Raw genomic sequence first — 14,732 nt, 5'->3', positions numbered from 1 at the left:
ATCGTAAAGATCATGTCATGCAACCTATAAAATTGCATAGAATTCGTAATAGTTTCATAAAGTGGAATTGATTGCGTTTCTTGTCGATCGACGTAAGCGTGTATATATATACAGGTGTGCGCGTAAAGGTGATGGTAAAATCATGTGTGTCAGAGGTAGTCAAGAATTCCTACATTCCTGCGCAGGTGAGTCTGAGATGCTGATGTGGCACATTGGCCCCGTTCACTTTTCGTCGAACGCAGCGTGCGAGGATCAGCGAAATTATTATTTCGGCAAAGGTTTCTCGCATGCAAAGTAGAGCGCGATGGCAAAATATATATGATACACTCGAGATCGATTTATTCGTTGCAGAAAAAAAAAAAAAAAAAATAACGAAAATAAATAATGAAAACATTTTGCGTTCTTTTTTTTTTATATTAATTTATATTAATTTATATTAATTTAATTATATTAATTTAATAGTTATTGAATTATTATGCAACTCTTTCTAATTTGTTTGGTATAATCGCTATATTTATTCATTACGGGGCAGTGTTATGAATTCGTATGCGTGGAGTATGTAAAAACTTTATGTAAATGCAATATGAGATTACGTACGTTTTTGCCATACGCACTTTTTTACATCACAATGTATTATTTAATAAATCGGACATATTTCTCTTTCTAGATTTTCGAGTTTATCGTATATGCAATCGTGATATCGCTCGCATACATTCTTAGATTACTGTTAGCTTGCTCGCCTCGTTATCACGTAATAGCTAATTTGGCAGTTAATTTGAGGAACGAATAGCAATTACGCATCCGTCTCTATTTTAATTACATGATTAATTCGTATTGCACATTAAACAGAAATTCATTATTTCAGAAGACAATAAGAGAGATGTACAATTATTATTATATACTGTTATAGTATATTATATGTATAATTATATAATTTGTATTTTAGACATAAATATATCTCTCCTTTACACATTTCTTCTAACTACTTAAGCTACACATAATTATCTTTTAAAATAAATTCTTACTTATTTATTACACGTAATTTTTTTTGTTTTCTTTCGAAGTCTGCATTTTTATTATTAAACTCTTTAAAAAGAAATACATATATATTTTAATTTTTTAAATATTGATTAATTATCATCTATTTATAGAATTTAATTCATAATTAAATTCATTTGCGAATATATGTATAATATGTAATGACGTTTATGATGACTTGGAAGTATCAGTTCAAAATCAAAATACGCACACTCCCCACTTAGAGCAATAAACTCTAAAGGAACGGGAAATGTAGAATCATCATTACTATCTATACTGCCAGTAGACAGTCAGCTCGCATTCGAAGCGGATATCACATCGAAATGTTGGTCGATCAGGTAATGTGTTTCATTTGCGACAAAATAAATAAATTAACAGAGATTAATCAACGAAAATTCATTCTGCAAAATTAATTTCTATAGAATTAATTAATTCACAAAATATCACTAAAAAATGTTTGAATTTAATAGAAATGCAAATTATTAAAATTTCAACAATATTGTTTAATTTTATTAGAAGAATTAAAGTGAATATAACAAAAATGAAATAATTATAATACAGAAAGAGAATCAGAGATTATTAATCAGTTTTCAATGTTGGTGATCTTTCTTCAATTTTGAAGAGAGACAGTTTCTAACTTCTTTTAATTTATTTAATTTGCCACACAGTGTTTTTCATTAACACATAAAATAACTGTTTAATGTTATCGCGTTATTTATTTCGAACTGTTGCATATAGTTTGCAAAGTCCCGGAAAGGTTTTATAGAACGTCATTTTCTCTAACGGGGTTTTCTACGGTTGATCTTAGAACCGGTAACGAATCTTACACCGTTTTGTACATTTATATATAAGTATCCCAAACCAGCAAACAATTTTTATTTATGGATTTTTTCAAGCCAGAGTTAATGTTCTGATAACAAATTACAAAAATACTGAAAAAAGTATATTTAAATTACATACAATCGAAAACAAAATACTATTGAGGAAAATTATCAAATATATAAAGAGAGAATAAAACTTGAGACTCTTTATTTAATTTAAAATAAACTCCAACAGGGGTTGTAACATAAAATTTGTAACAGAGATATTTAATATGGAAAATTGGCAATTTGTGATAAATTCTTCTCGACATTTTCGTTTAGAAGTTATTGATAAGAATTCGGAAATAAATTACAGATAAAGGTTTGGGATACTGATGTAGAAAAAATGTAAGTAGATATTATTGCTGAAAAAACTATAAAATCATAATTTAAGAATACACAATAGATATTTGTATACTCAGCAAATCGTATCATAATAATATATCATGTAATGCGTTATTCTTTATATACATATAAGACATGTTTTTTCATTAAATAAAAAAATATTGCGATTAATCTCTTATTAACAGAGTTTATCGCACACATCAGAAGCTAAAATTAATTTTGGAATGTGACATAACAATGTTGAGGATTTACAAGTAATATAATATTATTTTAATGAAAATAATTTAGAAATATTTGTTAAATATTGTAATTTTTTGAGTTAAAACATGCATAAATTATTATATCTGTGATTTAGTTTTTAAAAAATTAAATATTGATATAAATATATTATATGCATTATCATGATTAAAATGATTACATTCGTCAGTTGATTACATCACTGCATTGATCAGTATTTTTTGCATGACTACATGTAAAAAACAGTATGGTAGGTTCACACATAAATTTGATTGTACCAACCAGATTTATTATTAAATCTATTATTAAATCTGGCTGGCGCAATCAGATTTATGTGTGAACCTACCATACTGTTTTTTCCGTGTAAATAATTACATTTGCATGAATCAAAGATGTTAATCTATAAAAACAAAAACAAAAAAACAGGTTTATAATCGTTCGATCCTGGCTCGCGCGATAAACTTCGTAAGGTGGGGATTAATGTTTTTAACTTGTGCATACATTCGATCGTTGATCACAAGTACTTGCGGTGCTTACAGAAAGAGTCGGACGGTTTATTATAAAGATGTCTCTCGACCAGGTAAAGCAAAAATCTCTTTTTCTTTTCTTCTCGATTTGTTCTATAACAGACGTATATCTCGACTTTTGCATTCTTACCGCGTTTTGCATCAATTTTTTTCGGAATACATTGCAATAAAAAGACATGGATAAATTAATTTCGAAGTAGAAATGAGCAGCGAAAATCGGTCGATGTAGCGTACTAATTTCATTGGTTTCATGTTCGCGATCGCGCATGATATTATCGTATGCATTTCTCCGAGGAGAAATTTGGGGCAGTTGGTAAATTATTATTTAATCGGGATGAACTCGTCTGAGGAAAGTTTGGAAGTTACGGTGCAATGGCGAGAAATTTTAAAATTTCTTTGATATGACTTGCACAATTTTCTGCGTTACTTATTAATTACTGTGTTTATTTTGAAAAATTTGAACAATTAAAATCTTCAATGTTAGCTTATAATAGCGTGTAATATTTAAATCTAGTTTTAAATGAAAAACTCTCTCATGCGTGATTTTGAAGTTCGTTAGCCATTTTAGGATTATTTTTCTTTTAAGCTTTAACGCAAAGTCATTCACGACTCAAAGGTCACTTGTGACCTTTTCTGAGAACATTATCATATTTATAAGCAGACGTGGCACGCTATTGACATACGTACATATAGGTAGTGTGATTAATAATATGTTTATTTTTATAAATAACATTTATGTAATATTATTCCTCGATGAATATAAGATTAATGAAATATTTGGAAATAACAAATTTATATTTTTTTATCCCAGCAATTTGAAGCGGCTGCTGAAGCTATAAAGACGCTTACGAAGCGTCCTACCGACGAGGAGTTTTTGGAACTTTATGCTTTGTTCAAACAAGCTACAGTTGGCGATAATAATATATGTAAGTTCTCATCAAAATAAATTCCGAAAATTTGATATTTAATTTAGCGTACATATTGAACATGTTTGACATAATATATATTATCATTTATGAGCGTTAAATTATATTATGTCGGAAACATTTATGCATAGAAATAATTATTCAATTATTAAAATTAATTATAATTAAAACTTTAAATTATTTAACTTACTTAATGAATTTAGTCTTATTAAATAATATCGAAAAATAAATTATATTATTATGTATGTTATATAGTAATACACATACATATATCACAATATTTCAGCTAAACCTGGTATGCTGGATTTGAAAGGAAAAGCTAAGTGGGAAAGTTGGAACAAGAAAAAGGGCATTTCACAAGAACAAGCGAAGCAAAATTACATCGATTATTCCAATCAATTGATTAAAAAATATTAATAATTTTATTTACCGTCTTTTTGGGATAGTTGCGTTCCTGTTGTAGTATAAACTAAATATAAGAAATATATTTTCATGTTTTCTATTCTTAAGTAATCTTGTTACTTATTGATAAAATTAAACGACTTTCGTTACAATTCTATCATATTTATTGCACGAATATTCAAACCATATTTCAAATATCATACGACTGACGATTAAAAAACAAAGGAACGGATAAAATGGATATACTGTATATTGTATATATTTAAGGGGCGCGATTAATTATTGTTGTCAATAAATTATCGTGTTATATAATATCCTCGAATTGCGTTTCTCATTTATCCGATATAAATCATATTCATCTAAGCGCTACGCAAGTGCTGTAAGCGTTTGATGATCAATAATAGAACAAAAATTTTTTCCTTCCTTGGTCGATCAAAAGCTTCCAGCACTTGTAGCGACAAGACAAATACAGCCACATAATCTATTAATATGTGCATTAAATGCAATTTGTTTGCGAAATTAGAATATATTTTGTTGTTTTATTATAAATTACAACGAGTGCAACAATTTATTATATAAAATATTTCCATTTTATTTAATTTAACCGCGTATAAAACATTTCTATGCTACATGATTGATTTTTATGTATGGAGTATATTTATTTTATTGAGATAGTTTTTTGAAATATTAGATTAATCCTTTATACACAGGATATATTGTTTTCTTTCTGATTACTATGGATTTTATTTATTTTGCTTATCGATATTTTCTAGTATTTGATTATTTTTGCCTTGTTTTACTTTGATAATTAATACATATGTTTTACGTGTCTCATGTTTACTGATATTGAGTTTTACCAATAGCAAAGCGATATTTTTAGGACTAATACAAAAAGAAGCGAACATTCGTTCTGAAATCATATCACATCATAGAGGTTTAATAACCTTTGCAGGTAATTTATAAACGTAACATTGTTACATGTTATTTTGAAAGAGTTTATCTCATCGATAAAGTAAATCAATAAATTAAGACAAAACGTTATGTAATGATTTGTTATCACGTGACATGGGTAAAGTTATCATCTTTCAATGAAATGTCGTCAGTTTCGTAGAGTGATCTCGACGACGACTTTATCTGTCGAATATTACTGTGCCGTAAGCCGTACGAGAAATATATACCCAAGCCTACGATAAAACATGCAAGATAGATTCGATATATAAAATAATTCATTTACCTGTATTCTTGTAATATACTTACCAACTACCATCCACACGGCAAATCGCACCCATGTCATTACATCCAACATCATCATAAGATAAATATTGATAAGTATACTGAACCCCGGCAAGAATGGTACGAACGGCACCTAATGCAATGAACGTATGATTATTTGATGAATGTTATTGATTCCTCATAAATATTTGCTCTTTAACTTTTAATTTCTGATATTATCCTTCTATGTTCTACTCTACTTATAAGGAAAATGTTGAAACATTGATAATATTATTAATCATGATACGACGATTCTCGAGATAAGATAAGATTAATTATAAGATTAATCTCAACATGAAATTTTAATAATATTCAATAACAATAATAATATAAAGAATGTATACGACTTCACATATTGACGTCGCGGATTAATATATGTATGATAGAATATTAATATAATATTAACATAAAAATTATAATATCCAAATGGATAATTAAAATTATAAATTATTTATAATTATAAATTTATAGGAATATAAAAATACATACCGAGAATGTGAGTTTCTTGCCGGAAATCGGTTGGAAAGAAATGAAACAGAGAGTAAGCACGAGTGCGCTGGCTAAAACGGCGAGTGATACTATAAAAGTCACTTTTCCGGCGCTGATCTCGGTTATATACGATGATAACAAAGTGGCAATACCAAAACAGAGAACGACTGCAAAAGAATTTAATAGTTTAGTACATTAGATACTTTGAGGTGTAATAAAAAATCTACGAAAAAAATAACGAATCTTACTGTAACAGAATACGAGAGAGGCAACGATTTGCGCCGTAAGTTTCGTGGAGTGATTCAATTTGTTTGCATTTATCAGTTGTTTTGCGACGAATATAAAAGTTCTTGGATCACGATCGTCTTTTTTCTTGTATGCTTCGCTTTCTTCGTATCTACAAAAAAATGTATTAATTATTTTTACTTAATCAATGACAAAAGTTGCATAATTTAATTATTATCTCAATTTTAATTCACTTGATATTTTCATCAATTTTCAATTTTAATTCTTGAAAAATCAGTTAAACTGAGGATGTAAAATTAATTGTGAATCGAGTTGTAATTTCTCACCGTAAAATAAGTACGCAAGATGCCACAATTGAATATGCCAGTAGCGTGCCGATACTCATCATATTTACCAATTGCGTGAGTTCGAATATCGCCGCTAGAATGCCTGTAATATGTCATCAAGTTTGATTATAGCGTTTCAAATTGACTATAATAATATAATATAATAATATACGAGAATAAGGTGTGGTTGAATGAACCTGTGAGAAGCCCGGCGGAAAGTGTGCCCATGAATGGAGTTTGAAATCGTGAGCTTACTTTGCCCATCCATTTGAAGATTAATCCGTCCGAAGCCATGGCGTAGATCACTCGCGGAAGCGGAAACATCGCGCCTAACAGACTGAAATAATTGGAAAATATTTTTATAAATAAAAGGGAAATATTTTATCCTCTCTTTCTCTTTCGTCCGTCTCTCTATATCTCAAAAATATTATAATAAAAAAAAGAGACATGATTAATAAAGAAAATTTATTAAGTATGTTTCTTTAATTGTTAAAGATTTGATTAAAATCTGTTTTACACTTATAAAATAACAAAATAATATAGTTAATATAATTATCTATATATGTTGCATTTACTGCAAAAAAAAAAAACCGAATTCTGTAGAATGATATATGGATATAGATGCGCGATCAATATGTGAAAGATCCATTTTTTTCATTCACTCTTTAATCTGACACGTAATGAAAGGAAAGTATATTACCTGGAGCACAGTCCGCAAATTGCTCCGATCGATACGAGCCACTTGGCCCAGTCCCATCCTATCGTTTGGAACAAATGTGGGAACGGTGCTTCGGGATTCTGCTCGTAGTACGGTATCACGGTGGTGAGTACCACCGAGACGCCAAAGTACGCCAGGAAGACTATCATCAGAGACGCGACGATCGCTATAGGGATGGACCGTTGCGGACACTTGGCCTCCTCCCCCGTCGTAGCCACGCAATCGAAGCCGATAAATCCGTAAAAACACGTGGCCGCGCCACTTATGACACCGGATATGCCGTAAGGCATGAATCCGCCGGTTCCGAACTTGCAGTCCTTCTCGGTGCACTTGGGCTCCGTTTTCCAATTGTCAATATTCGCTACAAATTAGGGTATTGCGAATTTTATATCTTTATCTATTTTATATCTCTCTATATTTGATATCTTTATGACTTAATTTATTAGAGTTTTGTATATGTATAACAAATCTTCAACAGTTTTATTTTATAGTATTGTACGTATATATTAATATTTTAATTGTATTATTTTTATTATTATTAGGTATTATTATTATTAACATTATTAATTAATAATACGACTTCACACATTAAATTATTACTGAAAAATATCGTAAGATTTGTTTGTGCGTGTGGAGGAATCTACATATATATAGATAATACATAATTAGTATTCTATTTGTGTTATTATTAGCCCAGCAATTTTTTCAAGAGATATACAGAGAACAGTTTTAAAATAGCTTACCTTTGAAGGAACCGGCAATTATGACGAAAAGTACGACAGAGAGGTTCACCAGTGTGAAGAAGTTGTTTGCCAGCGAAGATTCCTTAGCCCCGAAAGCAAGCGCGACTATGAAAGAAATTGCAAATTATTTCAGCTATTTTTATTATTGCTACGCGATTGCATAACAAATTAACGAATTAATAATATATAACAGAGCTTGTTATTAGAGATACGCATTTTAATCAGGAGAACTTCACAGATAAAACACGATCACGTTTAATTAAAAATTAAATCTCGGCCAGGGATTTAAGAGAATCTTTTATCACCTGAAAATAACAGAGTGATGCCAAACGCGAAGAAGTCTGGATACGATGACAGATGACTGATATCGATAGGTGCCGCCGATTCAAAGGCATTCCTCATGCTGTTGTTGAAGAGCGCGTCGACGTACATACTGAGACCCCGTACCACGCTAGCCGAACCGATAACATATTCGAGAATCAAGGTCCAGCCGATGAGAAATGCAACGAATTCGCCCATTGTTACATAGCTGTAAACGTACGCGGATCCGGCACGCGGCACTCGTGCTCCGAATTCGGCATAACAGAGACCTGGAAAGAAAATAACACGTGCAAATAACGTGAAAATAATACGTCTGCAACACACTTAATTAGTAAAACTGTAAAAACATAGACAGATATGTTAGTTTATTTATTTTAAAAATAAATCCAAATTTTCCGAACAATTATTAAGGACTGATATATGAGTCATAATTTAGAGTAAAGTAAATTTCCTTTTTCTATCTTCTGATATTATCTTAATGATAATGTTAACTGTATATATTAATTATAATTTAGGTAATCTATTTAGATGATAAAAAAATATATTTGTAAAAAAAATATAGAAGACAAAATTGCAATTGATATTAACCATTATTAGTAATTAATTTCATTTTTTCTTAATCAGAATCATATGAGTTAGGGCAGGGCCGGATTAACGCATAGGCAAACTAGGCACTGCCTATGGGCCCCTACCACGAAAAGGCCCCCACCAACCAATGAAGAAAATTTTTTTTATAACCAAAAAAATTATATTTTATAAATAAATTCGTAAATGGTTAATGATGCATTTCACTATTAGTTATTATTTGTATTATATTAATTACAGTTCCTTTTTTAGTGCTCAAATGTTCAATTAATTTTCAAAAAATCCTACATGTCTAGGGCCGCATATTAGGTTAATTCGACCCTGAGTTAGGGTATAAACCCACAAACTTGCACATAGCACATGAACATATACATAAAAAAATCGATTGGTCCATAAACGTATGCACAAGAAAATAAACCAATCGAATTTCTTATGCAAACGTTTATGCGCCCATGCAAATTTGTGTGTTTATAGCCTTACTATATTTTTGTTTTTTAACATACCTCTATTTTCATCTAGAAAGAATGGACCTTATATAAGCTTTTTGTATAACAAAACTTAATAGAAAAAATAATAAAAATCTTTTGCTAATAATTCGAATTGTGTTTAATTTAATATTGAACAATTAATCGGTCAAACTGTACTTGATTCCTAGCTAGATTGATTTTAATATGATATACTTAATAAAAATTGCACAAACGCTTTTTTGAAAATAAACTTATTTCAAATTATAAAACGTAACTTTTACACTATACAACAATGATATGCATATACGACATTGTTATTTGTCGAGTACGTGAAATGATTAGAAAGCAAAGCTTATCTTAAGATTATCGACTATTTCGTCAAACGAAATATCTCTTTTTCCAAGAACCTTTTCCAAGAAACTAGACATGTTATAAATTTATCTGTGTTATGCAAAACAAACATTACGCGGTTTTTGTGGTATCATTTTCTGCTAAGCTTGCATTATTCATAGCGCCGGGACTGAGGTTTGCTTAAGTAGCAACGAGCGTGGAAATAAGACCAGAAGATATAGAGATATAGACACGCTCATTATTTATTCAATATTTAATCTCGTATTTTTCTCAGCGAGATATACTTTTCTTCAGCAAACTTTCTAAGAAAGAAACAGAGAAATATTCGAAATTATGATATAATAATTGAATGAATTGATTTGTAACAGGAAGGGAAAAATCGATAAAGTTCGTCGAATGATCTCCTTATCACCGTATCGCCGGATATAAGCACATACCTGCGAACATTGATGCTATCGCGGCGATAGCGAATGAAACGACCACGGCAGGACCGGCTGTGGATCTTGCGACAGTTCCTGCCAGGACGTACACACCTACTCCTAGAGTAGAGCCAATTCCTAAGGCTGTGAGATCGAGAGTCGATAAAACTCTCGCCAGTTTCGAATCTTGAGTAATGTCCACTACCTTTTTGCGACTGAACACTTTGTACACGTCACGGAGTTTCCACTTCATGTTGTACAACTGAAAAGGAATGTACATACAATTAGTCATTTAAATAGAGACATCGACTTATCATACTTATAAGTTGATTGCTAGAGAGATTTTTTGAAATTTTGTTATCTTCTCGAAATTGTAGGAAATAATAAAATTTATTATCCAATTAACGAGAAAATAAGCTAATAAGAGCTAGGCGCAGATTCTTTTTCTTTTAATGAGAATTTAATGATCAATTCTATAAATGTACATTTTGGACCCTAGATTGGACCAATATCAGCAAGTAAATTAAGCTAAAGAATGAGTACGACCTTCAATAACTCCAGCTTGTCAACTGAACGCCACAAACGTTGAAATAGAACTACTTCAGTTATAAACTACCGAGCGTTTACAGGTTACATAATGATTTCGAATACATTACCAACCGCGGCCAGGTATTTATTTTCTTAACAATTGTACTCGTAGGAAGACTTATCGCGATCAAATCGTCTGAGGATCGCTGGAGTTATTGAAGATCGTACGCATTAGCTTGATTCACTTGCTGATAATGGTCCAGTTCAGGGACCGAAACGTACATTTATAGAATTAATCGATAAATTCTCATTAGAAGAAAAAGAATCTGCGCTTTGCTAATCATGCCTGGACCTCGATAATCCATTTCCCTGTCAATTAAATATTCAATACCATTAGCATTGTAACAACAGCTACGCTTGTAAATAAGCGTATAAATCTGCACTTATTTAATAAAACACAAATTAATTCCGAAAATTCAAAAAATAACTGTTATTAAAATCGTGGAAAAATTCTCCTTATTCTTATAATCTAATCACATTATTCCAGACACGTTCTCTCGTTTCCAAGAATCGATATTTCTGTGAATAAAATTGTTAATAGCGATAATCGGCATAATTTGCGAGCTAAATTATGTAACTGGTGACTTACCATGACGAGTTTTGTTAAAGCACAATCCATTTTTTCTGGAAGGAAAATGCGAGAACGTTAACAAAACAAGTTCACGAACTGTCCGTCGAACAGTTCGCGCGCGACTGAGGAGATTTAATTAAAGTGCCTTTATATATCACGTGACGACATGTCGGGCCGCTTCTTCGAGCGCGCTTAATTGGTCGAATTATTTCGCTGCTAGTACAGAACGGCAGCACATCTCTACAAGTAAAGCAACTGCCTATATTTATTGCGAATATATGATGTATATCAATGCGAATACGGACATCTCCACTTCACTTAAACGGTTCCACGAATCGAATGTTAATCTCGATTGGATCCATTTGAGTGTTTAATTTTTAACATTACATCAATATTAGATTTCGTTGGGTCAGTATTAAATTTTTAAGCACTTTGTATCGATCTGTTAAAAATTTGTCGCTGAATGTTAATTAAAAAAAATAAGCCACAAATTATTTTACTTAATTCCTACGTGCTACAATTGAAGAAAATTTGATATCGATAATAAAATCTCATCGAGAAATGCATTTTTCACCTTTTTTTTTCATTCGATATTGAAAAAGATATCTACTATCTTAAAAGAAGAGTTATAATAAGTCGTGAGTGTGATATAAATGTCAGGTTATTGTGAATGAGCATAGAAGATAAGGACATATATTTATCGTGCAATTAATGTGCGTTAGATATATTTTTATGCTAAACTTGCTAATATATTATTCATTTTTTATGTATTATTTAAATGCAACACGCATATATATTTGTATTGTTACACGCACAGTAACTTTAAGTACTCCCTTAAAAAGTTTATAATATAAAAAGTTATATATTTTATAATAAAAAAAAACCTTCCTATCAAAAGTCGTACTTCTTAAGCTCATATAATTCACTAAACAGAAGACAGCAATCTATTTTTTATTTTATACGTCATATATTCTAATGTATATGTGCGCATATCTTGATATGTATCTATTTTCTACTTCAAATATGTATTTTCTATATCACATAGAAGTTATAATAGCGAATTCCATTCCGAATTATAGATCGTTTGTAGTGAGCTTAACATGTGATAACGTTCGTAGTAATGTGTACTTACTTAATCGGAACGTGACTTTCTCAGTTGTACACGAAACCACTTCACTGCAATTACTGCAGTCACACCTGAACATCACTCTCAATTATACTCTACAGGATGACGCGACGCGATCTTGAAATTGTTTTCACGAATGTAATAACTACTTTCTTTATTTTGCTTATCTTTGCGCAGATACTGATTATCCCCTACACATGATAATATCATCAATCATGAAGAAGATACGTCGATATGCGTTCTTCGAGTTCAGCGTCCCCGTCGTGACGTATTTCGCTTATATGAGCTGCTCTAGATTACAAAAAACACATGGTTACGCGAATTGATAACAATGAGTACAATTTCAATATCAGTATATCCACTTATTATTTCATAAATTGATATTTCTATAAAATTAAACATTTAATTGTTAGCTATAAATATAATTTGAAAATGGACGGATCTTGTATTATGTATATATAACAAATAATATTTGTTAATATACGAATTTTTACATATATGTGCATATATATGTATATCATATATTATAACAAATGGAATATATCGTTCCAAGTGGACGGAATATATGTGTCTTACAATATGGTTAGAGATCATATAGATTTAAATTTGATAAATATTTGTGAAATGACTGTAACCACTATAAAGGCATTTACGTTCGCGTAATTAATTTACATGAATGTGAACACTTATTATAAGACTATTAGCAAACACAATATTCTGAGACAAGACTGTACAATATAAAAGATTAGATTTTTGAAATATATATGATGCATTGAGACAAATTAGAAAAATGTTAAACTATCTTGTGTATATATGTATAATATTCGTTAATTATCGTCGTAAAAAAGAGATTTTATATATTCAGTCTACAGTGCTGAGATTTATTATTTGTCAGCTGACTAAAACGTCAACCCTAATCATTTCTGTGGAGTCATTGTCATTTAAACCTTGATGTGCCCAACAATGAGAGTAGGATTGTTATGGCAAATATTCCATTATGTAATTTTGTTTCGTTTCCAGCAGACTGAAATAAGTATGAAATATTTATACTTATATATCGTTTCAAATCGTTATACTCACAGGAAAGCAATACTTACAATAACGTAATAGTTACATCTGTCACCTTGACAGCAAGAAGAACACTTCCAGTCCTGATACCAGATGTAAGTACAATCAGGCATATTATTCCGTTGCAATCTCTCGCATTCCTTTTTAGTGCCGCATTTTTTAGAAACATAAAACTGTTTTTTTGCACCTTGAGACCAATACGGCGTACCTATAACAAACGTTAAACTTATAATAGTACTATTAAATGCAGAAATTCAATATCATGCACTATCAACTTACTATACTCAAAGATAATACATTAACTTGACTATCCTCTTAATTGAAAATTTATAAATAAAAAATAAAACCCATATTGTTATTCGAGATATCAACACTACAATTATAATTAAATACTTTCTCATCAATTTCAATAAAGAGTGATTAAACGATAGTTGTTCGAGTTGTTTAAATTAAAAGAGATATAAAAAAAGTTGAGTGTACGCGCGCGACACCGCACATAACCTCAAAGAAGCCCTGCATTGTAAAGTATCGACAATGATACTCACTGCCCCATTTGATCTCTGTAAGACAGGAATCCTGTCCCTGTTCGCAGGTTTTAATAGTATTGAGACACTTATCCTGATTGCCTTCCTGATCCGTGCAAACGTAACACTCCAGGGCGTGGCCTGCGATAAAAGTATCATAGAGAATAACAAAGTATGAAAAAAGAGAGAGTGGAATGCTCGAGATTTAATTACTTACCGAACGACACGCACGAGATAACGAGTAGCGCGAAATGCCACATCGTGAAATTCGGCATTTCGATGAAGTGTGATAGTATTATATATAATTTATCGCGAGACACAACAAGCGAGCTATGATCCGTCAGCTTCAAATGCGCTGACAGATCCCCCCATGCGAATCAGTGACGTATCGTCACAGAGGTGCGTAAAGATCCCTATAAGAGGTCTGTTCGTGTTGACTCAACTGGCTGCACTAGTTCAGAGTCTATCTTTTTTCCTCGACATTGAAAGGAAAAAGATAACCTCTGAACTAGTGCAGCGAGTTCAGTCAACACGAACAGACCTAAGCCTGAGGAAAAAATTCTTCCTGGCAAAATTTTAAAAT

At 31.1% G+C, this 14,732-nt stretch overlaps 3 protein-coding genes across 6 annotated transcripts; 1 reads left to right on the top strand and 2 right to left on the bottom strand.

Annotated features, from left to right (window-relative positions):
* Positions 1-1,234: 1,234 nt before the first annotated feature.
* On the top strand, positions 1,235-4,442 carry LOC145936333 (acyl-CoA-binding protein homolog). Of its 2 annotated transcripts, none has more exons than XM_083038432.1 (3): positions 1,235-1,376; positions 3,819-3,933; positions 4,220-4,442. In XM_083038432.1, the coding sequence occupies exons 1-3, from the start codon at positions 1,362-1,364 to the stop codon at positions 4,348-4,350; spliced, it is 261 nt and encodes an 86-aa protein (XP_082894558.1). In that variant the 5' UTR covers positions 1,235-1,361; the 3' UTR covers positions 4,351-4,442. The 2 variants fall into 2 exon arrangements, with proteins under 2 accessions (XP_082894558.1, XP_082894557.1); XM_083038431.1 differs by lacking the exon at positions 1,235-1,376 and adding an exon at positions 2,911-3,060.
* Positions 4,443-5,243: 801 nt separating this feature from the next.
* Positions 5,244-12,912, bottom strand: LOC145936331 (cationic amino acid transporter 2-like). Of its 3 annotated transcripts, XM_083038427.1 has the most exons (12): positions 12,564-12,912; positions 11,450-11,484; positions 10,291-10,534; positions 8,435-8,719; positions 8,130-8,234; positions 7,369-7,747; positions 6,866-7,005; positions 6,669-6,771; positions 6,345-6,493; positions 6,097-6,263; positions 5,593-5,701; positions 5,244-5,519 (listed from the first exon to the last, which is right to left on the bottom strand). In XM_083038427.1, the coding sequence occupies exons 1-12, from the start codon at positions 12,634-12,636 to the stop codon at positions 5,392-5,394; spliced, it is 1,917 nt and encodes a 638-aa protein (XP_082894553.1). In that variant the 5' UTR covers positions 12,637-12,912; the 3' UTR covers positions 5,244-5,391. The 3 variants fall into 3 exon arrangements, with proteins under 3 accessions (XP_082894553.1, XP_082894554.1, XP_082894555.1); XM_083038428.1 differs by lacking the exon at positions 11,450-11,484 and having other exon boundaries at positions 12,564-12,667; XM_083038429.1 differs by lacking the exons at positions 11,450-11,484; positions 12,564-12,912 and adding an exon at positions 10,819-11,399.
* A 386-nt stretch (positions 12,913-13,298) lies between these two features.
* Positions 13,299-14,529, bottom strand: LOC145936332 (UPAR/Ly6 domain-containing protein cold-like). Its single transcript, XM_083038430.1, has 4 exons — positions 14,367-14,529; positions 14,171-14,290; positions 13,655-13,833; positions 13,299-13,581 (listed from the first exon to the last, which is right to left on the bottom strand). The coding sequence occupies exons 1-4, from the start codon at positions 14,422-14,424 to the stop codon at positions 13,495-13,497; spliced, it is 444 nt and encodes a 147-aa protein (XP_082894556.1). The 5' UTR covers positions 14,425-14,529; the 3' UTR covers positions 13,299-13,494.
* Between the last annotated feature and the right edge of the window lie 203 nt (positions 14,530-14,732).

Source organism: Prenolepis imparis, unplaced genomic scaffold, assembly GCF_030444845.1.
Source record: "Prenolepis imparis isolate NDT839.2.m4 unplaced genomic scaffold, iyPreImpa1.0 SCAF_5, whole genome shotgun sequence".
In the NCBI taxonomy this organism is placed as follows: domain Eukaryota; kingdom Metazoa; phylum Arthropoda; class Insecta; order Hymenoptera; family Formicidae; genus Prenolepis; species Prenolepis imparis.
Note: the sequence above shows the minus strand (reverse complement) of the source record. Positions and strands in the feature narration are given on the sequence as shown.